Source organism: Chlamydotis macqueenii, chromosome 2, assembly GCF_036417535.1.
Source record: "Chlamydotis macqueenii isolate bChlMac1 chromosome 2, bChlMac1.mat, whole genome shotgun sequence".
In the NCBI taxonomy this organism is placed as follows: Eukaryota; Metazoa; Chordata; class Aves; order Otidiformes; family Otididae; genus Chlamydotis; species Chlamydotis macqueenii.
In genome coordinates, this window is record NC_141557.1 from 97,537,889 (window position 1) to 97,565,212 (window position 27,324).

At 37.0% G+C, this 27,324-nt stretch overlaps 1 protein-coding gene across 1 annotated transcript in view; it reads left to right on the forward strand.

Annotated features, from left to right (window-relative positions):
• The window catches only part of GABBR2 (gamma-aminobutyric acid type B receptor subunit 2), a 488,684-nt gene that overhangs the window by 201,934 nt on the left and 259,426 nt on the right, over nt 1-27,324 (forward strand). The window contains exon 4 of the mRNA XM_086740482.1: nt 21,526-21,627. Coding sequence (XP_086596608.1) covers nt 21,526-21,627 — 102 coding nt within the window. The remainder of the gene's footprint in view (nt 1-21,525; nt 21,628-27,324) is intronic.

The window sequence follows — 27,324 nt, forward strand, 5'->3', positions numbered from 1 at the left end:
GGGGTTGCTAAGAGAAACTAAAACTGCCCCATGAGACACAAGACGAAGTATGGTATTAGTGGATCCTAATATGAAAGCCAAAGCTTCCTTAATAATATTCTGTCATCAAATGCAACCTGCCAGACAGACTAAACAGCTATTGAGGACTAGGGAAAGCTGTTAGGCCATCCCATTTGCAGACCCTAGGATGCAGTTGCTGTTCCTAATAAGTAAATAAACAAGAGTGTTTAGAAAAATGGATTACTCAGAGTGTGTGTGGATCCCAGGAGCCAATGGCTTTGCAGTTGTCAGGAGTGGTGCTTTGCATGGTGAGTGCTGAAACTGGCTTCCTAAAGAAGCAAGAATCCATCCATAAAACAAACGTCCTATTCAATTTAGAACCCTGCAGTTCCTCTTGTCTTCAAGCATAGGGCACAGTAAGGCTTGTTTGCTGTCATTGAGAAGGAAGCAGAAATGTTTTCTACAGACCTTCTGTGGCCCAATTTCTTGCTTTGTGCTGAACTCCTCTGAATCTTGTCATGCCTCCAGCTTGAAAACTTCCCTTCTGTTATCTTTCTGTCTGTTGAGATTGCATGTAGTACAGGTATGGTCTACTGTATTCTTCATCTATCTACAGTGATTCTATATGTGAGATATTAATTGTAAACAGAAGGGAATTGTAGAATCCAGTTGCAGCACCTTTATCAGTGAGAAGTGTGTCCTTTCATTTCCTTCAAGCCATTTTAATCATTGCCCAGCTTCATCTAGGAGATGTCCACATATCTTTTCAAGACGTCTTCTCTCTCTAAAACTGTAAACCAGCCATTTATATCAGCATTAAAATAACTGGAAGGTACAAGGGAGGAAAATCTGCTTGAAAATAGAACAAATTATATAAATCTGCATTTGTACTATAGGTTTTTGTATCCAGTACTGACAATCATAGTAAGAATTCATAAGAGTTCAGAGACCTCTAGGCTAGCACTGATGCAAATTGCTACACTCATTCAGTGTGTTGCTTGCAAAGTTCCCAGCTCTGATATATTTCTTTGGCTATACTGAAAAATTATACTCCTTGTAGTACTGGAGATCATAGGGCTATCTGCATTACATTGAAATGGTATGCCCTGGAGAAGGAGAAGAGGGAAATATATGAATTATCTTTTGATTATGATACACTGCAGTATACTGTGTAGCCTTCAGCTCTTCTTTTGCTTTCCGGTTTTTTTCCCCACTTTAGCTTTATTTGTTTAATTTCAGCCTGTATGATGTCCTGATGTACTAGCAAACTAATTTGCCTGCAGCCTAGAAAAAAAAATCATTTTTTTTGCCTCTGTCAGGTCGAATAATTGCAAAAGTGTTTGCTCTTGCGCTGGTGGAACAGACAAGTGCTCTGTGTTACCCTTGTCAGTCTTCTGCAACCAGTCCTGAGGTCTGCCCTCAGACTCGCTTTGCTTTGCCTGTCTATCTTGCTGAAATGGAAAACCGTGGTACTTGCTGTGAAGGTTTCTGTGATGGATTCTATCACCCATTATTTCATGGATGCTTTTGTTTATATGCATATTAGACACTTTAGGACAAATGCTTGTCAAAGGCAAAAAGCAAGAACTTGTCAACACTCTTTCACCTTGAAACTAGTTGTTTTTTTCAGCTTTTCTTTTCTCTTAGAATTACTGTTCCTTTGTGCAGCTCTACAAATACAATACTAAAGAAATCCCCCCACCCTGACTGACTTGTTTAGCTTAAACTTTGTCCTTAAAATGCTTTGCATAACTGTCTTGTTTAATTTTTTTTTCTGTGTAAAATGCTTGCCATCAATTTCTTGATTTACTTCTGATTTAGTCTTTTTTTTTTTCTCAGGCAGGATTCCTGTGTATTGTTGACCAATACCCCTAGGCAAATCATTAACTGCAAAACTGGGTAAAGATTGATTCTGAATAGGCTTGGTAAAACAGACCTTTCCCTGTCTTTCTTGTAAAGAAAAGTAGAGTCAGACTTGGTCCTCTTAAATATTCACTCTACTAAAGGTGCTTGACCCATGTAAAGCTTCAGCTTTAATGCTGAACTGAGAACAGGCCAGAAAAACTAACTCCTCAAGGCCAGAATTCACCATTTGCTCACAGGAATTGCTCTGTGCTTGAGATTCATTTTGTGTAATGTTAGCGACCTAAGCAGTGGTGTCTAGCCTAAGCTAATCATTTAGGTTTCCTTTATAACTTTGGGCACCTCTCACCCTAAGTTGAGATGATACTGTCCAGGTTCCTACTGCTTTCCATTGGCTAACTTAAACTTGGAACCACAGAGGAGGTAGAGTATGACCCATGGTTGAGTGAGATAATGGTAGGCAGGGGTCAAAGGCACGGGGTGTGAGGTCCTGGGACAGGACAGACTTCAGGCACAATAAAGCAGCATGAAGGGACACCTGCCTCAAATGTACACACATGCATACAGCTTGGGAAACAAGCAGGAGGAACTTGTGCTGTGCATGTACAGTCACCGAACTCCGTCACTGGAACAACTGAGAGACAGTGGGAGAATTTACATTGCTGGTCTGCTGCGAAGGATGGATGCAAGCTCAACAGGAAACACAGGCAAAGAATGAGAAGGAGCAGCTTGGACACACAGATCTCTTCTATGGGAGGGACGATAGTCTGGCTGAGAGTTTGGGAGAACCAGAGAGGCCAATAGAGGTGACCCTGTGGTGTGAGTTTGTAACCACCCAGTCAGGACAAGGAAGCAGACAAAGCCTTCTCAAAGCAACTCCAGGAAAATATTTTCCACAAATATAGTGTTGATCCTTGCAGGAAAAGCAATATTTAATTTTTCTGATTTCATTACAACTAAGGAGGAGTCCAGGGAGAAACCACCATAAAGCTGAAGTGAAGCAGTTTGGCTTCAAGAACTCAGAACATGTAGGGTCAATGCTATAAGATGCTTAGGAGTAACGGGGGAAATTAAACACCCCATTGCCCTTCAGGAACGGGCAGATAACTCACCAATTCCATAACTTCTGAGCACAACAGGACACAAGTATCAACATTTAATCTGTCTTTTCCAGATGTTAGCCTTTTAGCACTTCCTCTAACCTCCCTTCTCTGTAATCCCTTACAAAAAAAAAAAATACAGTAGAGCATTGCTATGTTGTGACAGCTATTCTCATTGATTGGTGTTTAGTGACAGTAATCAAAGTCAACAAACCAGGCAGTTCTAGCTGAAATGTGGAACATACTGGGATTTGAATAGTGGCTTAACATATTTGCATAAGAAGAAAAAGTTAAATGCAATTAAATGGATTAATTTTTATTCTCTTGTGGAAATATCACTTCGGCTGAATGAATGTTTAGCAGTCTATGGTAATTCATGATGAACTGATTTACACTTACTAGAAATCCAAGTAACTTTAAACAAGGCTCCCAGATCCTTTGATACTATGGTAGAAATCCTGTATCAATTTAAAATAAAACTGTAGATTTGTACTGAATGCACATACATTTTCAATTATCAGTATGAAAGACCTCTTTCCTGTAAAATTTAATTAAGACAGACAGGAAAGGAAAAATAATGCAAGTATTTTCAGATGTACACAGTATGGATGTTTGCATTTCATTCAGCAACGCAAGGAAGGAAAAAATTCTCAGCTGTAGTTAGGCCTGTCTGCAAACTTATATCTGCAAAAGAAAGAAAGCTAAATACTTTATAAGCAAATGCTACACTCTGTGGGACCTGAGATTCCAGGTGTTATCCTGAGAATATGTCTGCAGTAAAAAGTAAATGTTCTCACCTGTCTCCAAGACAGAAAGGACTTTCAAAAAGAATTTTGTTTATTAAGGCTGAGATTCTGTCAACCTCCACTACATGGTTTTGATGCAGTACTTTCTGACTAAAGTGTTATGCCCTCTATTTTGCAGGAGTTCAAACTGCATGATTGATACATTTCCTTCTGGCATTAAAATCTTGCTATTTTGCTTTTAAGAGCCTGTTACATACCTGTCAATCTTAATACAGTGTTGTGTAGTATAGTGTAAAAATCTTTCCCTGAGCTTTTATTGCTGAGCATGACGTCATATGGTATGGAATATCCCTTTGGTCAGTTTGGGTCAACTGTCCCAGCTGTATCTCCTCCCAGCATCTTACCTTTCCCCAGCCTACTGACTTTTAGGGGCGGGTGAGAGAGGGAAAGCCTTGACACTGTGCAAGCACTGTTTAACAATGGCCAAAACACTGGTGAGTTGTCACGGTTGTTTTAGCCGCAAATGCAAAGCACAGCACCACACATGCTGCTGTTAAGAAAGTTGACTTCATAACTGCATTCCAACCAGGCCCAGTACATCATGCTACTGCTTTGTGCTTGTCTTAAATAGTTAAAAATAACTTGATATTTTTGTTATCTCTAGGTATTTATTCCTATTTTGTCAACATAGACATTGAGGTGCAAATAAATGAAGGGTATCTTTTGGAGGGGGAGTTAGAGTGGATGCCAGTAAGAAGTCCAAAATATGAAAGCTTGATTACATCTCTAGCATGAAATCATTGTTCTGTAGTCAAAACCCAGATGTCTTCTTGGTTTGCAAAAGAAAAATGCTACAGAATCTAATTCATATATGTATAATCCTATTGTTTCCCATGTTGTCATGCTCAAGAACACCAGAAGGCTGGGAAATTTACTATATTCTTCATGACTGTCCTAATGGCAAGCAATACACATTAAAAATGTGTCTTATTTCATCTTTAACTTTTAGTCACTGTATTTTATGTATTTTTGTCTGCTAGATTAAAGAGATTGGAGTAAGAAAATCTCCTTAAGTAGGTAATTTATCATGTACAGACTGTATCGTCATGATTCAGTTCTGTCTTAATCCATCTTAGAGCTCATTTACTTTCTTACTGTACAGTCTATTTCCAAATTGCAAATCCATCTTATGGTTTTCCTCTAAATTTTGAGTTTTTTCTTCGCATTGCTTTTAGTGGAAAAACTGGATAGAATTGGATATCTCTAGTCATGGGAGAGGAGCATATAAGGACTCTAGGTACTTTAAGCATATGTCTTTTTTATAAGCATATGTCTTGAAATACATGTCTTTTTGCAGGTAGGCACAGATTGCCTTCAATCCATGCTGCAATCCAGATACATGCTGGCAAAGTCTGAACTGTGCCCTGCTAGCTGCGAGTAGGGCTAAGGATCCCATAGAGCAGTGGTCTCCAAATGGGGGGATCTGCACCCCAGAGTGTGTGCAAGATAATCTGTTGGGGTGCAGGAAGAAAACAGTTGAACTTCCATTTATATTTATCTTTAAAAAAATAAGAACGAAATTAACCTTTACTAATATTTAATATACAGATTGACACTGGTTCACTTAGTCGGTCCATATGTCAGATGGTCATGTAGGGTTCATGAGGTGCCCTGAGGGAAGACTGCGTACTCCACAACGTGGAGGGGTTGACATTCGTTCACTTTCAGCATATTGTGATGTATTACAGTTTACATGTGCCCACTTAAGTGGATTTATAGATTATATTATGTGGTTTTTACTAAGCTATAAAATGGACAAGTGGCTTAAAAAGATTCCTGCAAAGAAATCGCAGATTGAAGAAAATACTGATTGAAGAAAATACTGATAATGCCAGCACAAGTGAACAAGAAGAAAATGGCAGAGCTGACACCATGGGTGAAAAAAATGACAAGCTAACCAGATCTGACAAGAAGTCAGAAAAAAAAAAGAGCTGAATTATCAAGACGACTAATTGAAATAAGTATTTATAGCTACTGTTGCTAATAATGAACCTTGCCCTAAGTGTACACTGTGCCTTGAAACATTAGATATTGATAGTATATGAAGCCATCATGATTAGAAAGACATTTAAAAATTCAGCATCCAGAACATGAAGACAAACCTCTACAATTTTTTCAGTGATGTTTAAAGTCAAGTGATACTCAGTCTAGTACTTTACATAACTAAAGATAATGATGAATGTTTAAAAGCATCTTCTGAGGTTTCTTGCTTAATAGCAAAAGACAAAAAAAAAAGCCACGTACTATTGGGGAAACACTTGTTCTTCCTACTGCAGTAAAAATGACTGAAATAATGCATGGAAAACAATATACTGACAAACTGAATTCCATTCCTTTGTCAGCAAATACTGTTGGAAGATGCACAGAAGAGTTGAAGAAAGAACAAATTACGTAGTGTGGGAGATTTGCTATGCAGCTGGGTGAAAGTACACATATTTCTAATGTGTCTCAGCTTATGGTCTTTGCCATATTCTGCTTCAATTATGAAATAGATACTTTTTTTTGTGAGGCCACTAATTGGAGAAGACACATTCTCAACAGCAAGTGACTTCTTTAATAAGAGAAATGTTTTATGGAAAAACTGTGTAAGTGTAACCACTAATGGAGCAGCTGCATTGACTGGAACAAAAAATGTATTCCAGGCCAAGGTTACAGAGCTAGCATCACATGTAAGATGCCTTCACTGGGTCAGTCATGGGCAAGCTCTTGCAGCAAAGAAGTTGGAGCTAGAAGTGCATTAAGTGCTGCAGAGTGGTATCAATGTGGTTAATTTTATAAAAACAAGACCTTTAAATAGTAGAACATTTACAATACACTCTAATGAGGTGGGGAGTGACCACAACATCTTTTTTTTACCCCACAGAGGTTCACTGGTTTTCTTATGGTGAAGTGCTTGAAAGAGTTGTCGGACTTGAAGACGCTATACGTTTTTCTTAAACAAAAAGTCAAGTGTTCCAATCTTGCTGACCTTTTCTGTGATGACAAGAAGCTGTATAGCAGATATTTTCAAAAAAATAAACACACCTAATGTGTCCCTTCAACGTGAAGGTGACGCTTTAACACAATGAGTGAGAAAGTCACTGCTCTTCACAGGAAACTTGTGCTATGGAGAGGACATTTTGGAAGAAGATGTTTGTAAATGTTTCGACTATTGCCTGCTTTTGTTGCCAAAAATGATGCAAGCCAGTCACCCAATAAATACTCTAATATCTGTCCACTTAAAAAACATGGAAAGTGAATTTTCTAGCCTGTTAAAAAATCTTCCCAACAAGAGTTTCGGTGGGTTTTGAACCCAGTTGTTAAATATATAAAAATGCAACGCTGTCTGATTAGTTTGCAAGAACAACAGATTGCCATCAGGGAAGATGGAAACTTACTAGTCAAAATTAAAAAAAAACCCATTGCATAATTGGTGGATGAGACTTAAAAATTAATATCATGGTTTAGTAAGTGTAGCCATTGATGTATACCCTCCATTTGGATCTACATCTCTTTGTGAAGTACCATTTCCAGCTAGCAGCCATTAAAACCAAGTCTTAAAATAAACTGTACTTAGAACCAGACCTTCAAATTGCTATATCACTAAGTTTTGGCGATATTGCTAGATCACTTATCAACAAAGATTTTTAAAAATAATGAAGGATATTAAATCACATTGCACTGTATGAAGATATTTGCATGTCACTTCCCCTTGTAAAGCTGAAAATTAATCTATTAAACTCTATTCTATCAGTTTGGAGGAAGGATAGGAAACTAAAAGATGCACTGCATTATACAATATTCTCATTTTCTTAATTTCTCTTCTCCTTTAGGATCATACTTACAGAGATCATATCATCTGGTGACCTAGGCAATTAGTGGTGGAGAGGACAAGAGAAAGAGGGAGGGTTCCTCTCCTCCTTTCACTATACCTTTTTAGACCCAAGTATCAATAGTACCTTTTATCTTCCCCTTAATTTGATGTGCTCATATAATGTGCAGGAGAATCTGGTCCATGTCAATGGATTCATATTTAAAACATTTAGTCACACAAATTAGTGATGAATGGTCTGTAGAAATTGTGAAATGTCTCCTGTAGAGATATCATAGTCGTTTCTTAAAAGCTCCCATGCCACTTACATATCTGATATTGTGGAGTACCTCTAGTCTTATGGAAACAAGCTTCTCCAGATATTATCTACCAAAGTCTCTGGGCAATAAAATTAGTAAATAGATGAAACTTTAAAGAATTATTCCGATTGCAGGATTGGTAATTCTAAATTTAAATATGCCTGCACAGTTTTAACAGAAATCTTCTGTGAAAAAAAAAATAATAATTTCATCTAGACAAAATGAATGCCTTTCTCATAACTCCCAGTCCAGCACAGCTGCTTCTTGCTAGAACAGAGTTTGCTTGTATTGGGCTACTGGGATTGTTCCCTCTGCTTCTACATCTCTTTCTTGTTTAAAGGAGGAAGATTGATGTTACAGGATAGTAATGTTACATTAAAAAAAAAAAAACCAAAACTGCTAAATGGTATTATCTTTCAGACCATTTTAAAATGTATAACAAATGGCATGGAATGTATTTAAAACTCAGATAGAAGTTATTTTTGAGGGGATTGTTCAAATCTGATGAAGTCAAATACATAACCCTTAATGACGCCACATGTATTCTCTCCTCCCTGAGAGAGGTAAAATAAAGCATTACATATGCTTATGAAGGTACAGAACACTTTTTCATGCCAGATTGTTGTTAGTTCCTGTGGGGATACAGAAGGGTAAAGTCTGAGTCCAGGTGTTCTGTGAATGCCAGGCACAATCATAATGTTAAAATGAAAAGGGCAGCAACAGTAAAAAGCATTAGCACACATGGTCAAGGAGATGATCACCAGCCCATAACAGAGAGACATAATTTTCACCACCTGAAGTTGCCCAAAGACACAGAATGAAAATACTTACTTAATTTGTAGGATAAAACACTTCAAGTAATTCTCAGGTAACCTAGAAGATTTTATCTTCTGTTTTCCATACTGAATTAGGGACATCATCTCAGACAGTACTGATAAACTGCTTGTATTTCTGTATAATTTTCCCATCATTGATAAAATGGGCTTTACTGTCTTAAACCAAATAGCTTGTGTTAATGTGACCCTAGAGGATTCCTCTGTAGGAAAAAGGAATGTCAAGTTGATGAAATTAAAAGATGCTACCATGGTATTTTAAACTATATTGCTGTAAGAATGAGTACAACCACAGTAAGGCTGCCTAAGACAATATGCCAAGGTGCAGCATAGTGTGTATTCAGAATAATATAAAATAATGAACAGAATTTATTTATAAAAGAGCTAATATAAGACATACCAAATATTACAGTGATTTTAAAAGCTTAAGGAAAATATGTTAGAAGGAAGAAATTTCAGAACATGTAAGTGCTAAAGGAGAAGAGAAAGAGCAAGAACAATTAACCAAGGCATTAAAGGGTTCAAAAAGATGTGCACCAGAGCCAGGGGAGACTTCTTTTCTAGAAGGACTTTTCATAGGTAACTGGAGTATAGCTTCAGCTGACAATTGAAATCTCAGTGGAGGAAGTATGTGAATCAAACTGAGACGCTCAAGTACAGTAAATTATCACCACCATATGGCATCCTTATGAGGATTCTGAAGTAAATAAAGTGTGAACTAACAGTCATACACCATTGCAGGAAATGTTGCTGCAAGGTTTTCTTCAATATTCAAAAAAATGCTAACATAGCTTCCCTGTTTTCTTTAAACTTGGAGGACCAAGGGATAATCCCGAGATTCTAAAATCATGTTTAATAATCTGGTAGTCCTAGAAAATAGGATTAAAATGCTCTAATAAAGCCATTACTCTATCTTGCTTTACCTTACTTTAACTCAGATTAAAAAGTGACTGTAATTTAAAGTTAGCATAGCATATATATTAACTTGATTAATTTAACTAGCATGGGTTAACTGAGCTATTAGCTAGCTTGCCTACCTAAATTCCTCCTTTCCAGAAAGAATGTGGTTATGGGTTATGCACATTTTACAGTTTGGTTTTTTTTTAACAGAAGTGATTACTCTCCAAAGCCTTCAGCAGAGGACAGTCATATCTCTCGTGATGCATTTGGGAAAATCAGCAATGTAATAAATGATAGTGCCATTATCCGTTCCTAGGGGGAAGGCGGGAGAGAGCGAAAGAGAGATTAGAAGCAAAAATAATAGTTTAGCCTGTAACTTGCTTCTCCCCAGATGACAGCAAGCACCGTAACTCACCTTATGCTAGAGAGTGCCATTTAACCATCAACTATTTTTTCTGTTGCAGACTTCAGCAACTTTCTCACTCCTTTAAGCAGCCTTGAACTTCAATTTGCCACTACGTATAAGTGACAAGGCAACAACTTTGAGGGCTTCCTAGAAGAGCACAATGTAGTTTTATATTAAGTGCATGGCACCTTTTCAAAATACATTTAAGTAGTTGAAATCATATGCCTGAATGTCTTTTATTAGTCTTGAGTTTGCCAGCTTTATTTTTCATTTTATCCTTTTTCCTGAGGCAATGGGTGGCATTATCATGTTAATTAAATGTTAGGTATTATTAATTCTGCATGTGATCCGCTTCAACTTCATATGTGTTTCCGACATTTTCCAGGACCTCCTCTCCTCTTTTTGGTTTGGAAACATATCAGTAAAATCAAGATATTTCTTCCAGAAGGATTCACTAATAGCTTGACTAAAGTGAGGTTTCCTACAGTGAATAATAGTTGTCAGATTAATAGCAGGGCAGAATTTGGCCACTGTTGTCCTTATCTGGTAGCAGCAGTAGTCAAAGGTGGGTGCATAGCCACCATACAGCTCCTACGTGGCTGCTGCTTCCTTCTATGGAGATAGCTTCCATAGAAATCGCTGCCTCAGTGTTCTTTAGGGTTAATGTCTCTTCCTCAAAGAGGTGATTAACAACTCTAATGAACAAGTCAACAAACTCTTGATTTTAATTTGCAGGTCAGATGGAGGGGAAATTTTTTTGAAGGTACACCTCTCATTTATTCAAAACCTTAATTGGTCGTGTTTGGTGCACTGATGGCCCAAAAAAGAAAAGGGAAGGACATGGATCATAATGGTTACTTTTACTTTAGCCAGATCTTCATGGTATTCTGGATCTTCAGCTCTTAGGGGAAATTTTCTGTTGCAGTATGCTTTAAGCCCATATTAAGGTCGTAGACCATAATGCATTTGTTTTCTTGGACATTTTTTTTCCTGGCCTGCTTGCTCTGGCATAGAAAATCTTACATATGAATATATTGCTTTAAGAAACAGAAGAGTTTGGAGCTGTTGAAAGTGGTCAAACATCTGCTTTCTTGTTCTGTTTCTTTATTAAAAATAAATGTTGGTTGTGTATTGTCTTCCTGCATATTCTTGTGCTATTCTGAACAAAAGCTTCAGAAGAATCTGCTTCGTAACTATCAAAACACTAAGAGTGACCTGCTAAATAGCTCCAATTTCTTAACAAGTCCATGTTTTTGTCGATGACCCATATTCAAGGAAGTATAGTATTTTCAAGTGGGACAGCGTACTCCATTGTGTCTGTGCTTGTTTGGTAGAATCAAGTCATCAAGGACGCATTCTTAAAGAAGTGTTCTGCCTCAGAATTTTCTGTTCTGCAACTGATGAAAATACTTTTCAGGGGGATTATTTTTCATGCAGTTAAAGGGTGGGCCAACTGCATCCTACAAAGTTTTAATTGTAGCATTAAGTGCTCATTACAGGATGTCTTCAAAAGACATAGAGAAGGGTTTTACTTGAATGAATACCATAGGAGGCTCTGTACTAACTAAATGTTAGTATAAAGTTTCAATATGTAACACTGTAAGTAATGCATTGCTACTTTAGTATCATGTATCTTCAGTTTAATTTCTTCTAACTTTAGTTTCCAAATGGATTAAAGTTACAGTCCTCAGTACAATGTGCTACAAAATTCCAGTCTTAAGAAAACAGAAAAGGATGGGACAATTTAATAGACAAGTGCAAATGAAAGAAGTACTTTGAATGTAAATGCTGTACAATGGAGAAAAAGAGGAAAAATTATTTGTTGAAATCTCCTGATTACTTGTCTCTGCTCAGTAGTATCAGTCCAGTTAGCATCTAATTTAGTTTTCTAATATAGCAGAACCTATTTGGGTCAGAAGAGATAAAGGGTAACTTCTCCTGAATTTTTCCAGCAGGAAGGAACTTGAGGCTGAAGCATGGTTCGTATAGTAAAATTTTCATGTCTATTTATATTAGCATTATCATTTCATGCAACATTATGTGGTGATCTTATATCCCTGAAGTGGTGTCTGTTTTCCCGTTTTCACCTCGAAGAAATCTATAGACTTATGAAGTTTAAACTACAGAGGTTTGTTTTTTTTTTTTAAAAAAAAAGTTGATCTAAACAAAGGTGTTTGGAGCAGCACATTGCCAAGTAGAAAGTAAGTTAATGAAATGCTGTATTAAATTGTTCTTAAATTTTAAGCAAACCTGTCCCTCCTCTCCTAAAAAGCCTAAAGCCCAAACACCCCAGTGTATTGCCACGAGGACAACTATTCTTATGTTTCAGGCATAAAGCAGAATTAAATCTTAGCGTTATATTGCTGACCTTTCCTTATTTAGGAAGTCTGAGGAATGTGGGTTGCTATTTTCAAGGATTATTGAAATAGTAATAATTTCACATCATCTGTATTCTCACAGGTATGTTTTTATAATCTCCCTTTCATCAAAATGTCATCCAATTTTTATATCAGGTAAACGTTTCTTTCTTTTTAGTTTCCCACTGAGGCTTGTATTCATAGTTTTCAGTTGATACCAACACTTACTTCTGGATACAAAGGTTTTCATAAATGTTGACATAGTTCCCTGAGTCTCATCCAATTAAACCATTAGGAAATAACTAGTTCCAGTACAGCAACTGAGTGCACAGTAAAACTTCAAATTTGGCCCAGCTTTTCTGAAACAAAAATCGCTGATAGATAAAGACTTCCAAGCTTTTCACAAAACCCATGATTTGTACACATTCAAGGCCAGGTTGGATGAGGCTCTGAGCAACCTGATCTAGTTGGAGATGTCATTGCTCCTTGCAGGGGGGTTAGACCAGATTACTTTTAAAGGCCCCTTCCAACCTTAACAATTCTGTGATTCTCTGCCAGCCAAAAAAAGTGGAAGATGATACTGTGTGCTCTCCCTTGGCAGTTAGGTGGTCAGATTAAGACAGGATGCAGGGAAGTAGCCCACTCCTGTGACCTAGTCCTGAGAACATTTTATGAAGGTAAGGGATCTTTAGGGTTTCTAAGTTTCACTGGATGCTACCAGTACTGGAACAACATTTTGAGACAGGGTTAGGTTTTGAGACCTGAGATTCAGCTGTCTGTAACTGTCTATATCCGAGAGTCATCTAAGCTCCATTTATAGTTAATGGAGAAAAGACAGAGGCACTTCCAGGGTGCAATTCATCTCATCTGTTTTCAACATCTATTTATGGATGAGATGACTCATTCCTTAGAAATTCTCATTTATCTTAACTTTGGCAATATCCATATAACATCTTTTGTAGTTAATGTTCGAATAAAAAATATTTCATCCATCATGGATGGAGAGACTGTAACTATTACTATTGCCTTCATTCTGCTTAATCAAGGAGGATTTTACATACATTTTTACCTTTTGCAGTTATAAATCGTAGCTCTTTTGGCACTCGATAACATTTTCTTAAACAATATTTAATTGTTGTTCATGTTGCTTTGTTTGAATTATCCCTCTCAATGAATTCTGCTCAGAATTGTTTTAGTAAATGGGCTTTTTCTGAATAATAAATGCGTTTGAAATGTGTGTGGATGTAAGAATTACTAATGAGTACTATACATTGTCCACCTGTAATAATGTAATTAGATGTTGAGTCCCTAATTTTTGGTTCAGTAATCAAACAGTCTATTTGCTACATGAAAACTACTACAGAAATGATTTTGAGGGTGGTGTAATAGTGTTTGCTTCAAAATAAATTCATTATAGTTTTCTAAGCTGTGATTTCTTTTTTTTTTCTGTGATAGCATGAGACTTGCCATCTTGTTCTGTTGTTTTTTCCTAATCTAGACCAAATTCCCCAATGTAAAGCAGATTTACTGTGTATTCCAAGTATTTTTTAAAATATTTTTTATTTCTCTAATTATTTTTTGTCTAAACACGTACTCTAAAGCTTGTGAAATTTTATTTGTCAGAAGAAGATACAGATATATTCTATATTTTACCTTCTATTTTCTAATTACACTCCAACATAATAATATGGAGTGGCTTTATTTGTCTGCATCTACGTTCCCTCTCAGATGAAGTGTTCAGTATTTCAGCATTCCTAGTTACTTGAATACTTGCATAGACTTTCAGTAGTCCCATTACATTGACCTGCTTTAATAAAAAAGCATTTCTAATTTCTTGCTTAATTACTTGTACTTCTGGCATTGGTTTACGAATTATCAAATAATCTATTCTCAATATGGCCTATATTTACTTTCATAGTACCTGGCATAAAAATTACTGTTGTATAATATTATATCTTCCAAATTGCTTTTGTTCTGCTATCTTTAAGAGTCAAGCCTGATAAACTTGTAGAAGAGTGGTTGTCCTGTTTATCTGGAAGCCACCAGAACCCGTTGCCTTCAGATTTGTAGAGGGTCTTTCACACTGAAGGAATCAGAAGTATATTTTGTGTATCTTTTCTTCACTTTTCTTCATCAGCACCCCTGAAATCTTCATGTGAAGATTTCATGTGAACTGCTGTTATTTCTTATAGCATATATCATTAACTTTCAATCCTTGCCTACTATCTTTGGGATCCTTTCTGGCTTTGCAATGCGTTATGCATTTTTTTTTCCTATAAGGAAGGTACCATGCTTTTTCTCTCCCTGTTGTGCTCCTGAGTTGTGTGTTTGCACATCTTGCCGTACAGTCTAATTGAAGAGAGTTTTTTTTCTTCAGAGTGGTCAAAGTCCTGCTGAACCTATTGTGCAAGTCTTCAACATGCTTGTAGATTAAGTCAAACCTAATCTCTTCATACTTTGTCATAGTGCAGATCCATGTTTCTTGTTCCTAGCTAAATTTTTATTTCGCTCTAATATACTGGCATCTTGAATACTTGATAGCAAGTGATCCACCTCTTGCTAAGATGGATTGATTTTATATTTTTGTTGCAAAGAAAGCACCTTCTAACTTGAACTGCTTGTAAGTTAGCTTAAAACCCCCCAATAAACATCCCACCTACCACAGGAACTCCAAATTTCTATTAATTCTTTTTACCCACAAGTATTAGATTTAACATCAGAGTTCATTATTACATTCAGCTTCTGTGACCAAAAAAATAAGAAAGAAATTTTTTTTACTTTAGAGGATTTTGGGGAAAATTAAAGCATTTTATATGTGATTTTGTAAAGGTTTATCTTTAAATAGATATGATCTCTGTGGTAGTCATGCATATGTAGGTTTTATGTGAAGTTGTATTTACCACATTGACATTCCAGGCAGAAGGGAGGAATATTAACATTTTTTGTTCCATTATTGTTAGTATATGTATTATTACTCTAGTCAAAAACACTGTCTGAAACACTCAGGTGGTTCTTGCAGGCAAGAATTACATTGATAGCATTTGTTTGATTGCATGGTTAGATCCATGTGCTAGAGTCCTACTTCAGTGAAAAAAAGTGATATCTTTCATGAAAGCCCGTACTCAGCTTTTGCAAGTAGAAGCCAAATATTCCAGAATTCCTTCTTCCCTCCCTCTCACCCTGAAAACCACACACAAAACGTGATTTTTTAAAAAAATATTTGATTTCTATTGAACCAAAAAAGAAGGAAATCCAATGCATCTCTGTTTTTTTTTTCTCCTTTATGCGATAAGATATAATCTTTTTAATTTTCCTGTAGGTGGGACTCTTTCCTAATACCTGAAATAATACTTTACTGTTTTCTTTTGGATTATCTGTGCTTTATTGTTTGTTTTGTGTTGTCTCTCTGCTCAGAATAAGGTTCTACTTCCTTTTTCATTTTTGTAATCCCAGATGATGTGTATATCGATGAAAGCAATTCTCTATCTAAGGGCAATGACAAGTATGAGTATTTGGTATTACAAAATTTATTTTCTCCAGGTACAGTACAGTATTTCTTGAAAGTAAGTTTCACTCAGTGCTTCTAAGCCTCTAAATATGAGTAATGTGTTTGTTTGATTGGAATGAAAATAGGGATAATTATGTTAGCTTGTAATGCATGGTATATGGCGAGATCTCTCTATCTTTACTAATCCCAGAAACTGTAAGCTGTCCTTTCCAATTGCTCACAATTTACATTTTGTCCATGTAATGAGGAATTTTTTTTTCTTATAATTTCTGCATTTGTTTTGTACACATATATTTATATGTATGTACTGACACTCCTACAGTACAACATTTTAAAGTACACAGTATAAATCTCAGCAACAGAAAATCTTAGTAAAATATCTGACTGTATAATCCATCTGGTCTGACCAGCTCTCATTCATTAGGAGTCTCTTATGATCAACATCTGGTAGGATTAGACTGCCCTGAACAACAAGGATTTAGCTTGCAGTACTTACATGCAGCTTTAGTGAACCAAAAGGTCATCGGAAATATCTGTTAAAAGCAAAGTAGTATGATTAATCTAAAAATTATTAAATTCATTTTGTAACTGGCAGAGTTAGAATTAAATGAGCAAACTGTCTGTTTATGTGTATAATCTGAAACCTAGTTTGAACTGTGGATTGGTGGAGACCCCGAATCCAAACTATCATCATTAGATTGCCAGTTCATCAGGAATATTGCATTTCTTCACTATTTTCCTGGGAAAAAGGGATAAAATTGGCTTGATAAAAATGAAATATTGTGGTCAAATGGATGCTAGCCATTTACTACTAGTGAGCAGGTGTTTGCACTAATATCCCACTGCAGTGAGCAATCTCTGTTCACCTAAACCAAAATTAATATGCTTTTGTATCTTTGTGAGGTAGGGATTGTAGGCAGAGAATGATCATACAGAGATCATCCTGGAAGTAAAAAACATACCGACAAGCGAAAGTCAGTGTTGGGTGCCCTGAGAGCACCAAAAGCCCTTTCTGCCCCTGACCCTGCCCCCTGAGCCCCCTGAGGCTCTCCCTGCCCACGACCCAGGACCCTGTTTCAGTGCAGCCCAGTGCCATCAGTCCCTGCCCCAGGGATGCTGTGGGAGTGCCGGTCTCTCTCTCTCTCCATCACAGCCATGCTTGGCATGGACCCTGTTGGTTTGGACTCATTTCCTGGCTTGTCCTTCGACTTGTCTTGTTGGCACAGACCTGCCCAGCAATCACGGGTCTGTGTCTGACCCTGGCTGTTCTCACCAGACCTGATAGTGTCCCAGAATTGTGCATGGACTTCCCAGCTTTACACTGGACCTGCCTTATTGCTGTGAATTTGCCTGGACATCTAGCCTCATGGCTGAAACTGGCTGTTTTCCCCGACCTTGTCCAGCTCCCCTTGCTGGGGCACTGGCTGGTGAGGGCCGTGGTCCAGGGATTTTGTTATTGCACTCGTGTCCCCCTTCCTTAGGGAGCAGCTGGCCTCACTTCCTTTCCTTAAACCTAAAGCCATCCTTCCTGATGCAGACTGCAAGAGTGTTGTCTACACTCATATTTTATTTTTACAGCCCATTTAGTCATTCTGTCTACTCTCTCAATTTGCTGGAGATTAAAGAAATTAATTTCTTCCTTGGCAATGTGAGTTCTTGGCTCCTCAAAACCCCTGTATTTCTTCCTTCACAGGTGCAGGGTCAGGGACTTTGTTGTTTGCCTCTCAAACATCACTAAATTTGATACAACAGCTATGAGGTAGGCAAGTATTGCTGCCATCCATTTCACAGAAAAAAAAGATACTAGACATGGTAGCAAATTTTAAAATCTTATTTAGGTCATATGAGCTGTATCACAGAACAGCTTTAGCAGAATGAGGAATAAAAGACAGTTCTCTTATGTCCTGTCCATTGCCTCAAGCACAAGGGCTGAATTCTTCTTCCAAATGCGTGTCCCTTACACAGGATATAAACCTTTCACTTCTGGGGGCTTGCTGCTGGGTAAGCAAATTTGCACCCCAGTAATTTTTGAAGTTGACCACGCATAGATCTATTAAATGTGTAGCATGGTGAAATACTGATTTCATCTAGTTTTGTACACTGAGTGCTGTAAAAGTGCTTGTTTGGTGGGTTGTTGGTTTTTTGTTTGTTTGTTTTGTGGTTGTTTTTTTTTTTTTCCTGTGAGTGAAGGCCTGGGGTCTCTAAGCAGTGATTTGTGAAACCTTCCAGGTTTTATTGACCATCAGGTGTGGTAATCCCTGTTTTGGGAAAATGAAATGTTGGTGCCTTTAAAGTGTGTAAAATTTATATAAGCAGACGTACAGCTACAACATTCATTAAATTGTTAACAAGGGACTAAAAGTGCATGGAATTGTACTACTCTGTTTTATAAGTCAGTGCAAGATTTACTTAGGAACTGCAGATCCTCATCAGAGCTTAACACAGTTTTGTCACAACTTTCTACAGCGGTTTCCTCCAGTTGAAGTTATCCTGTTATATACAATAAAGAAGCAGAAGTATAGTATTTTACAGTTTTCTTTACTCAGAGTTGGTGGGGAAAAAAAAAAATTACTACTGACCTCTAAAACTGCTTATACTGCTGGCGATACGCTTTCCAGGACTGCAAACATCTGCTAGAACAAAACATGCAGCATTTTGTATTCTGAGTTTCACAAATGTAATCCAAAATTGCAACATTTGCTGCAGGAATTGGCAACTCTAGAACTGGAGGTGAGGCTTTGCACATTCTGATGTTTGACTCAAACCTACATTGGAAGATTCTGTAGTTAAATTTATTTGAAAGAAGTGAAGAACTTCTGTAGGAAGAAAAACAAAAAAAATTTTCAAAGTTTCAGTTCTGTGTGATCTTTAGAATATTTGGAAAGAAATAAAAAAACCCGAAGATGGTGACAAAAAAAGTATGGAAATAGGAAACAAAGACTGGAAAATGTAGTGGAAATATTCCCAGACCAGGCACAAGATGATATTTGTCAGACTAGTGGTCTGACAAAGGGGGGGAAAGGGGGAAAAAAAATTAAGTATTCTAGTAAAACAATGGAAACATTGTAAATTCTTATAAAGCTTCTAATGTCTTGTTGTGATGATGGGAAAGAAACACCTTTCTTTTGGCAAAATCTCCACAACAGATGCATCTGAAAAGCATCCAATATCTGATTGTGGCAGTGAAGAGAAAAGGTTTCCAACTTCTCTGGCACCAAATCTAATAAGGTCTGTCTTTTCGGAAGCAGGAGTTCCATGAAAAGTCTAAGAGCTCTGAAAGCCACAGAGTAGTGGACTTATAGCAGATGGGGCAGGGGAATGTCAAAGAAATTTCTCAGTGGCTGAATTTAAATAAGTGTTGCTCAGAAAAAAATAAAATTGCAATTGAATACCTCAATTGCAGAGTTGATGAGCAAGTTCTGGGAAAGAATCACAGCAACTCAGTAGACAGTCTGAAGTCTACCCAAATGTCAGCCTTGTGCCCTCCACTGAAGCCTATCTATAAGTATTAGTCTATTTTAATAATATTTAATGTCTATTTTTTATAATTTTTCTCATGTTAATGGTCTAATTTGAATGCACTATATTGGGTGAATCAGCTCTTTTTTACTTCTTGTTTTACAGAGGAAGGTAGGACAGAATGGAGTAGAAGCATATAACAAGTTGTATACCTTGGGAAAGTACAGTTTTGTTAGCTAAGGGAAATTTTACTTTTTTCTAAGTAACATATGATGGTTTTAGTGAACTTTTATACAAGGTAGAAGGATTTTGGACATAAGCAAAACTATGATCAAGAGAGGTCTGTTTTCTTTTGTTATCACTAATGATTTGTTTCAGAAAAGCCATTTTGCTTTGTATCAAGAAAGACCTGTATCATAAGGAGCAGTTAATCGTGCTGACGGAGCAAAAGTATCAATCATTCCTTTTTACTAGTATGCTAGCAAAAAAAAAGGAGTCAGTACTGATAATTTTTTTGTCAGTGCATACACTTTCACAGAATGCGCTTAAAAGCTGCTTATGACATCACAAAAGGATTAAGAATATAACTCAAAGCTTGGTGGACTGACTATTCTGACTGTTTATTCTGTAAAATAAAATAACTTTTAATTTAAAAATTATGTATATGTCCACTTGTTTTAATAATTGTAAACGGTTATAGTGTAATAATATGTCTTAGTAATTTTAAAGCATGGCTAAAAGGGATAAGATGAAGCAGAGACCATTAAAGAAGTAATTAAGGCAGCCACTGTAGTAATGATCTTCAGGAAATACTTCATTGCTGAATTAAGAAATTTAACTAAACTGTCTTAAAGGGAACAGCAAAAAGGTGGAATGCTGTTTGGGGATCAGTTAATGGAATTACTACATTGCAGAAACCAGATTACGGTTCTTTGTCATGAAGAAATTTGCAAAAATCTTAACGTTCCTCTTTTTTGCCAAAACCTGTGTTGCTATCGAACAGTTAAACATCATGCTGAAAAAAAAAAAAAAATTAGTTGCATGGTAAACAAAAGCATGAAATACACCCAGCAGAACCACTAACATGCATAAATTGGGAGGATACTCACAAACATATGTTAAAGAAAGGTTGAAGGATTACTGAAGAGATGAGTTTGTCTTGAAAGCAAGGCTGCCAGCAGAACTCAGAAGTCTCACCTGTGGCCTTTCACGTCTCAGTGCATCCACTTGCTTTTACTGTATGCTACTTAGGTATGAGTGAGACAGACTTTCAGCCCAGGAAATTTAGCAATAGTTGGGTCTTATTTTTGCCTGGATAAAATGTCTTCTCATTAGATGAACTTTATGATTATTTCAATTCAAATGAAGACGTTCCTACTCTTGAAGGACAGATACCAGTTCCTCCTCTTTATTTGACTATGTTGCTTTATATTAAAGATTTTCAGATTGTTTTGAATGGACTGTGTTTATGTCTTAAAAGAGATCAAGGAAAAGGGGAGTTAGGAGGGAAAATTAAAATGCATAATTCCAACACCTCGTAGACAGGGTCATTGGAAAGTATCTGCATATGATTTATACACTTCTAAATTTTCCTGTTTAATATCACATCTATTTTTCTGTTGATAGATGATTGCTTTTGTCATCTTTAAGCAAACCATACCACTCTCTGCTTATGATATGCATACACTAAGGGGGAAGGCACAGAGGAGTCCATTGAGCTTTACCAGTCCCTAACAGATGTAAGCTAAGCTCTGCTGATTCATGCTAGGACCAGCTGACGGTAGTTTCAAATCAGCCCTCAGCTCTGAGAATACATAAGAGTTTCCTTGATGAGTCTTTTCCCTTTATACAATCTCAAACTTCACTTTGGCCACAAAAAACTGTGGTCTTAACAGCACTGGAAATACACAAGAATTGTCTATCCCCATGGTGCAAAGGGGGAGCCCACTGTGAAATTTTTGTCACACATAGTAAAACTCTCTATGTAGTGCACCCATTGATAGTAGATGATGGTGGTAAAATAGTGTCTTGATCAGATTTTAGGCAAAACAGAAAAAAAATCTGTGTGTGCATATATCATCATCGAGATCATTGCTTGTCATTACAGTGATAAATATAGTCCAGTTGCTTCCTCCTCAATGAGTCTCAGTTCACTTGCTTGCCCTTTTCTCAATTTCTGACAGGTGAGGAATGATCTGACTGGTGTCCTCTATGGTGAAGACATCGAGATTTCAGATACGGAGAGTTTCTCAAATGATCCTTGCACGAGTGTAAAGAAGCTTAAGGTATGTGCTGCTGTTTGAGGAATAAAGATAAAGTGATTATTATGTTATGGCATTTGATTTTGTTTTTTTTTTCCTATGAAGAAGGCTAATAAACCAAAATTTGCATAAGAATGATATACTACTACATTTCGTTGCATAGTAAGGTTAACAAATCTCATTTTGAGGGCCTAGCCCTGCTTAAGTCAATGAATGTCCACGCATGTAGTAAATATTTTTATAGTTTCTGATAAGGACACAAAGTAAAGCAAACTGTTGCTGGTTTAATGTTTGTACCTAAAGCACCGGTCTTAGTGATATACATGTGAACCCTTCTAAGGTAAATTATCATGTAGCAAACGCAGTAAGCATCTTTCCATTAGCTTCATTACACATTTTAGATTGAGTTTTTTGGTTTTGATCATCTGCATTATTTCATATGAATCACAGGGGGAAAAAAGGAAAAATAAATTTTATAGCAGAATAATTTAACAACCTTCTCTGATTATAATGATTTATTAGGTTCCTGGCATCACATAAAATTAAAACTGTATTTTAACATTAACATGCAGTGCAGCCAACAATAAACTAGACATAGGGGATATGAATCTTAACCTGCATGTGAACATGAAAAAAATGACTGAACAGCAAGAGCAAGCACTTTTAAATGGTGAAGATCAAATAATTGCTGACATCGGATACGTATGACGGACCATCAAAGCCACAATCCTGCAAATACTTAAACATGTGTAAAACAGGTTTTAAAAAATCCTAATAAACTGAATGGTATAAAAAACCCTAAAATTAAACCAAGGATATTGACCTATAAAAGAGTAGGCCACTACTGAAGCTAACTGGAAAAGGTCTGTAGCATGGTAAACTAAGTGTACTTTATTGTTCCCACAGTCTAGAGATGGAAACCTGAATAATTGATGTATAAATAGGTGAATATTACCTTTATAGGATGCCATTTGTGTCTGTGCAGTCTAACCCACTCTAAGGAATTTCCAAGTGTAAGGAAATTTTGCATTTCCTATCTGAGTTTAAAAAGACTCTAGTGTGTGTTATCAGTGAAGTCCACATTTTTGACAAAGTCTTTAACCTCTGGCATCAGAAAACTAACAGTTCTGAAGGCAGAGCTATTTAAACCAGCGGGTGATGGTAATAACAAGAAAAAATGCATATAAGCATGTATATTTAGGCTGAAGGTTAGAAGAATCAATAAGATTCTAGCCTTCCTGCATATCAACAACATGCTATTTGTTGAAGACTCTATCAAACAATATAGTAAAGTTATCTCTTTATTTCTTCTTCAAACCAAACTACTACAACAATAAATAGGCAATTATCTAGACAGACACTTATTCTGAAGAGGAATATAGGGTTACTTGTCTTTAGGTACATATGTCAGGCACAACTTAGCTATCCAATTCTGAAAATGTTCATTCCTTTCTTCAAGATGCAAACCCAATGTAGGTAAAATGGTATTTGCTTACTGTACTTGTGATTAAAATAGACATAAAATACATTTCCTTTTTATAAACAGTTTAAATTAATGAAATTAATGATTATGCAAGACGAAATAGAAATATCTGTTGTGATTTGCAGAAATTTCTGTTCTATATTTTTCCCAGCAACACCTTAACTTTTACTATATTGACTCCAGCCTCTCTGAATCACAGTTGGAAAGTAAATTTATCCTTAAGGATATCTTTAAAACTCATTTTTGTGTTTAGAGAAAGCGATGCTGGAGGATATGTATTTGTACATCAACTTAAATGTTTAAAAACTCTAAGCATGCACAGGCAAATTATATGAGCAATAACACTTCTGCTTCCAACTTTCTTGTATCTTGCATGTAGGAGAAAAAACCTACAATATATGAATTCCAAGTCAATGAAACAATTTCCATCTGATTTCCCAAATACAATAGGTATTTTGGATACTGATGGAACACGATCTCTCATTCTAACAGTCAAATTAATTAAATTTTAAAATTTTAGGCCAAGAACAGATTTGAATGTAACCTCAATCTAAGTGGGTGACATGCACACTAGCACAGACATCAGCAAGTTTTGCCAGTGTGTTATAATGATGGGAGCTGACATCCTCTAGTTCACCTTCATGACCACTGATTCCATGGCTAAGGTTAGAGGCTCATCTGAAGTTCTTCAAGTGGACATCCAGGCATTTAGAGGGCAGAACATGTGGATACCTTTATTGGCAAAGTTACACAGCTTTGAGTAGATTTGATAACATCTTTATTGTCAGATACATGGTAGAGAATATGACAGAGTAACTGAGCTGTTCAATTTAGATATTTCATAAAGAGCCTGCCAAGACATTGACTTTTCCTGGCAGATGAGATATTGTAGCAATCATTCTCTGGAAAGCTGTGTAATACAACATTGTGATGTTATTCATTAGAAATGAGACAGATTAAAATCTGATCACAGAAGGAAAGCTCTGCCGCCGGAAAAAAAAAAAAAAAAAGCTGCCTATTCCAGTATAATGTGCATTACTCAAAAACTCTGAAAAGGCTGTTAAAAATGGCAGGGGAGGAGACAAGTTGTTCTCTGTTCCTCAGTGGAACATCTTAGATGTCTTGATCCTCACTGTCTTCAGGGGTCTACTGGGGGTCTTCAGTCTTCTACTGAACTGTGAGTAGTACTGAAGACACTTTATATTTAGTGGATGGATGATATCCTCACCTACAAGAAAGAAAGAAGTGAGCAAGAGAGTCATTCATTTTTGAGACTGTGCTATAGTCTTCATTTATAGAACATGTTTTTGTGAAGGGTCCACCACAACTGTGGGTAAATGAAATGTAGTTGTTCTTCATCTTCTTTTTTGAACTTTAGTCCATATGGGAACATACGTATTGCTTACTGAGGGGCACAGCTTAAGTGCTGTTGTTGCTACTCTAATCTCTGAGAAGAGTAAATATGACAGCTTACCATCTGGCAAATGATCTAAACATTGGCCTTTTTATATAAATGCAGTTTTGGGAGTTGCTTTCCCCCTGGGATGTTTTTAATCATCTCATAGATCACCTGCCTAGTTCTAGGCATTAAAAAGTCTTCTGTCAAATATGCTTTAGCTCCGTGCAAGCAATTTACAACTCTATGAGAAAGAAAGAGTACTTGACACTTGCTGGGATCTAGTAGGTGACTTCTTTGATACCTACAAGAGAGTTACACTTTGTTAACTTGCGTCAGTCCCATGAGGGTTGATGTAAACGAATAGTGTATCCATGCCAGGAAATCATACTGATTGATATTCAGTTAATCGTGTAACTGAAGGGGGAAAAAATTATGCCCCAGTAAGTGTCTGATGTCTCTCTTTGCATGAGGCTATAACGTGGACATATACCCAGACCTGCGAGCACTGAAATGAACCCAACTCTGATAAACTTCAGTGCAGACTTCACTGTCCATCCAGATAAAATCTCTGCAAGGGATTTGAGCTATGTCCAGTTGCATTAATTTGAAACTTCAGTGTCTCTTGTGCGGGACAGAACCAGCAGACCCAAGCCTATGTTGAACGCAGTTCTTCAGGAACAAATTTGGGAAAAATGTGGAAGGGGACACAAAAAGCAGAGCTGGAGAGAAAGAGGCTTACTGAGGAGTGCATCATTGCACAGAGGAAAAATGTTACATGTGGAAGAGGAAAAGCTATTGTATAGACTTTCCTGAATTAGTTCCTTCTTTGTATGTTCCAATGTCCAATTTTTTTTGTTACATAATTGCATACTAAATTTTCCAGTCTTTTTAACTGCAAGCCATAAAACCCCAAACACTGCATCTCACAGCACCACATTGATATCTCCATGGTTATAAACAGGAGGAGTCTTTTATGATTTCCCATACATGACTAACCAACTAGAACTATACATGATGTTCTTCATGATACAATTTTATGAAGCTGTACAAAGCTGTTCAGCCATATATTCACTGTCAGCTTGACCCTGTGATCCCATACTCTCCACTTAACTCAGCAATACCCCTGTCTCATTCTGGATCTTCATCCCAGTCTGAAGTTACTTGCTTACCTAATGCTATGTTCTGCTTCTCTGATTTCTCATCTCCCTCTGAGTACCTTTGTCCAGATTGCTGTTCCATTTTCTTCTGAGACTGCAGTTGTCCAACACTAATTGTCTAACACTAGGGCAAGCTTCCTACTTTAAAAGTCCTAATTCTCCCTCCCAAGCTCATTATTCAACATTGGTCTCAAGCCTACTGCTACCTCCCCAGCTATTTGCTCCATCTTTTCCTAAAAAGTGTAAGTACTCATTACTGACATTCCTTATTAGGTCTTTCTCTCCTTCCCATGTTCCCTTTTTTCTCTTACTAGATCCTACCTCCAGTCACTTTATTTACTGACTTTTAGCATTATCTTCTGGCCAGTGCCGAGCAGATGTGGATTGTGATTTTCCTCACTCCTCAAAGGGTTAATACCTGGACAAATATTGGGGGAGAACTGAGGATTCATATTTCTGTCAGATAAACTTTGTTTTTCTTAACATATTGCACGTTAAAAAAAAAAACATGGAAAAGAATATTGTTAAGGTTATAACTTATAAGACCTGGAAAAAATCAGAAGTCAACTTTCTTTTGCTGTATTATTCAATGGCACAATACTTTAAATGGAGGACTCGTAACCTATTCTTTAATAGGTGGTAATAGAACATTTCTTTTGATCTTCTTCAGTCAGTTTGTGGTTGGATACCATCCAAATCTTTTAGTGAACATAGACATGTTAATGTCCTCCTTACTGTATGAAGTGCTTCAAAACCAATAATTTATGTTTTAACATGGAAACTCATTAGTTTAGGCAAAATCACACTTGAGTATTGCATCTTGGCTCAATCATACATCCCAAGGATGACAGAACATTAGGGCTTGTCAAGTTCTAGAGCCGTAGCTGATCTTTGGACTTGGGCTGTGAAGCTTTCTAGTTGAGCATCAGGGATTATCCAGAGCTTGTTTCGGAGGTGGTTCTCACACTTTGCAGATTTCCTGCTCTGGCATCAGAAGATCAGCTCATGCTGGAAGTGGATATTCCTGCCTGAGAGAAAATCCAGCTTCCCTGAAATCCTTAGTCAGATATTGGGATGGTCAGATATTCAGAACTGTATCTGCTGACAGCTGGACAATTCAGCAAATAGAGCCATTTGCTTGGGTGCCTGAGCAAGAGCAGAGTATATTTGAAAGTAGGATTGACTGCCAGTATTAGAATGGGGGCTCTGCTATGCCTTGTGTGAAAAACATTTTCAAGATTAGTTTCTTGAGTGCCTGTTTTCATTGAATTCCTATAGACAAAAGGACTTGTGGGCCCACATATTTATGTGCCTGAATGTGCAATATTTAGATCTGTGTGCTATTACCAAATTAATTGCACAATGATATTAGTATGATATAATTCTTGCAGACCATAACGTTATTGAAGTGGGATAGGAGAAAAAGTAGGATGAACTATATAGTTCTTGTAGTGCTTTATAGTAAAAAATAGCCACTGTGGGAACTGTACTGTGGTTTATGTGATAATCAGGCAGAAGTGATGTCTTAAGGCGTGATACCAAATACCATAGGCACTACGCCTTCAGTTTGAAGGTCGTCGCATAGCCAGTGGGCAACGTGGCTGCACATGCACTGTAGAGTTCCTCTCTACACCCTGCCTAGGGTCTCTGGTGCTCTAAAATTACAAGGCTGCACGTCTTCT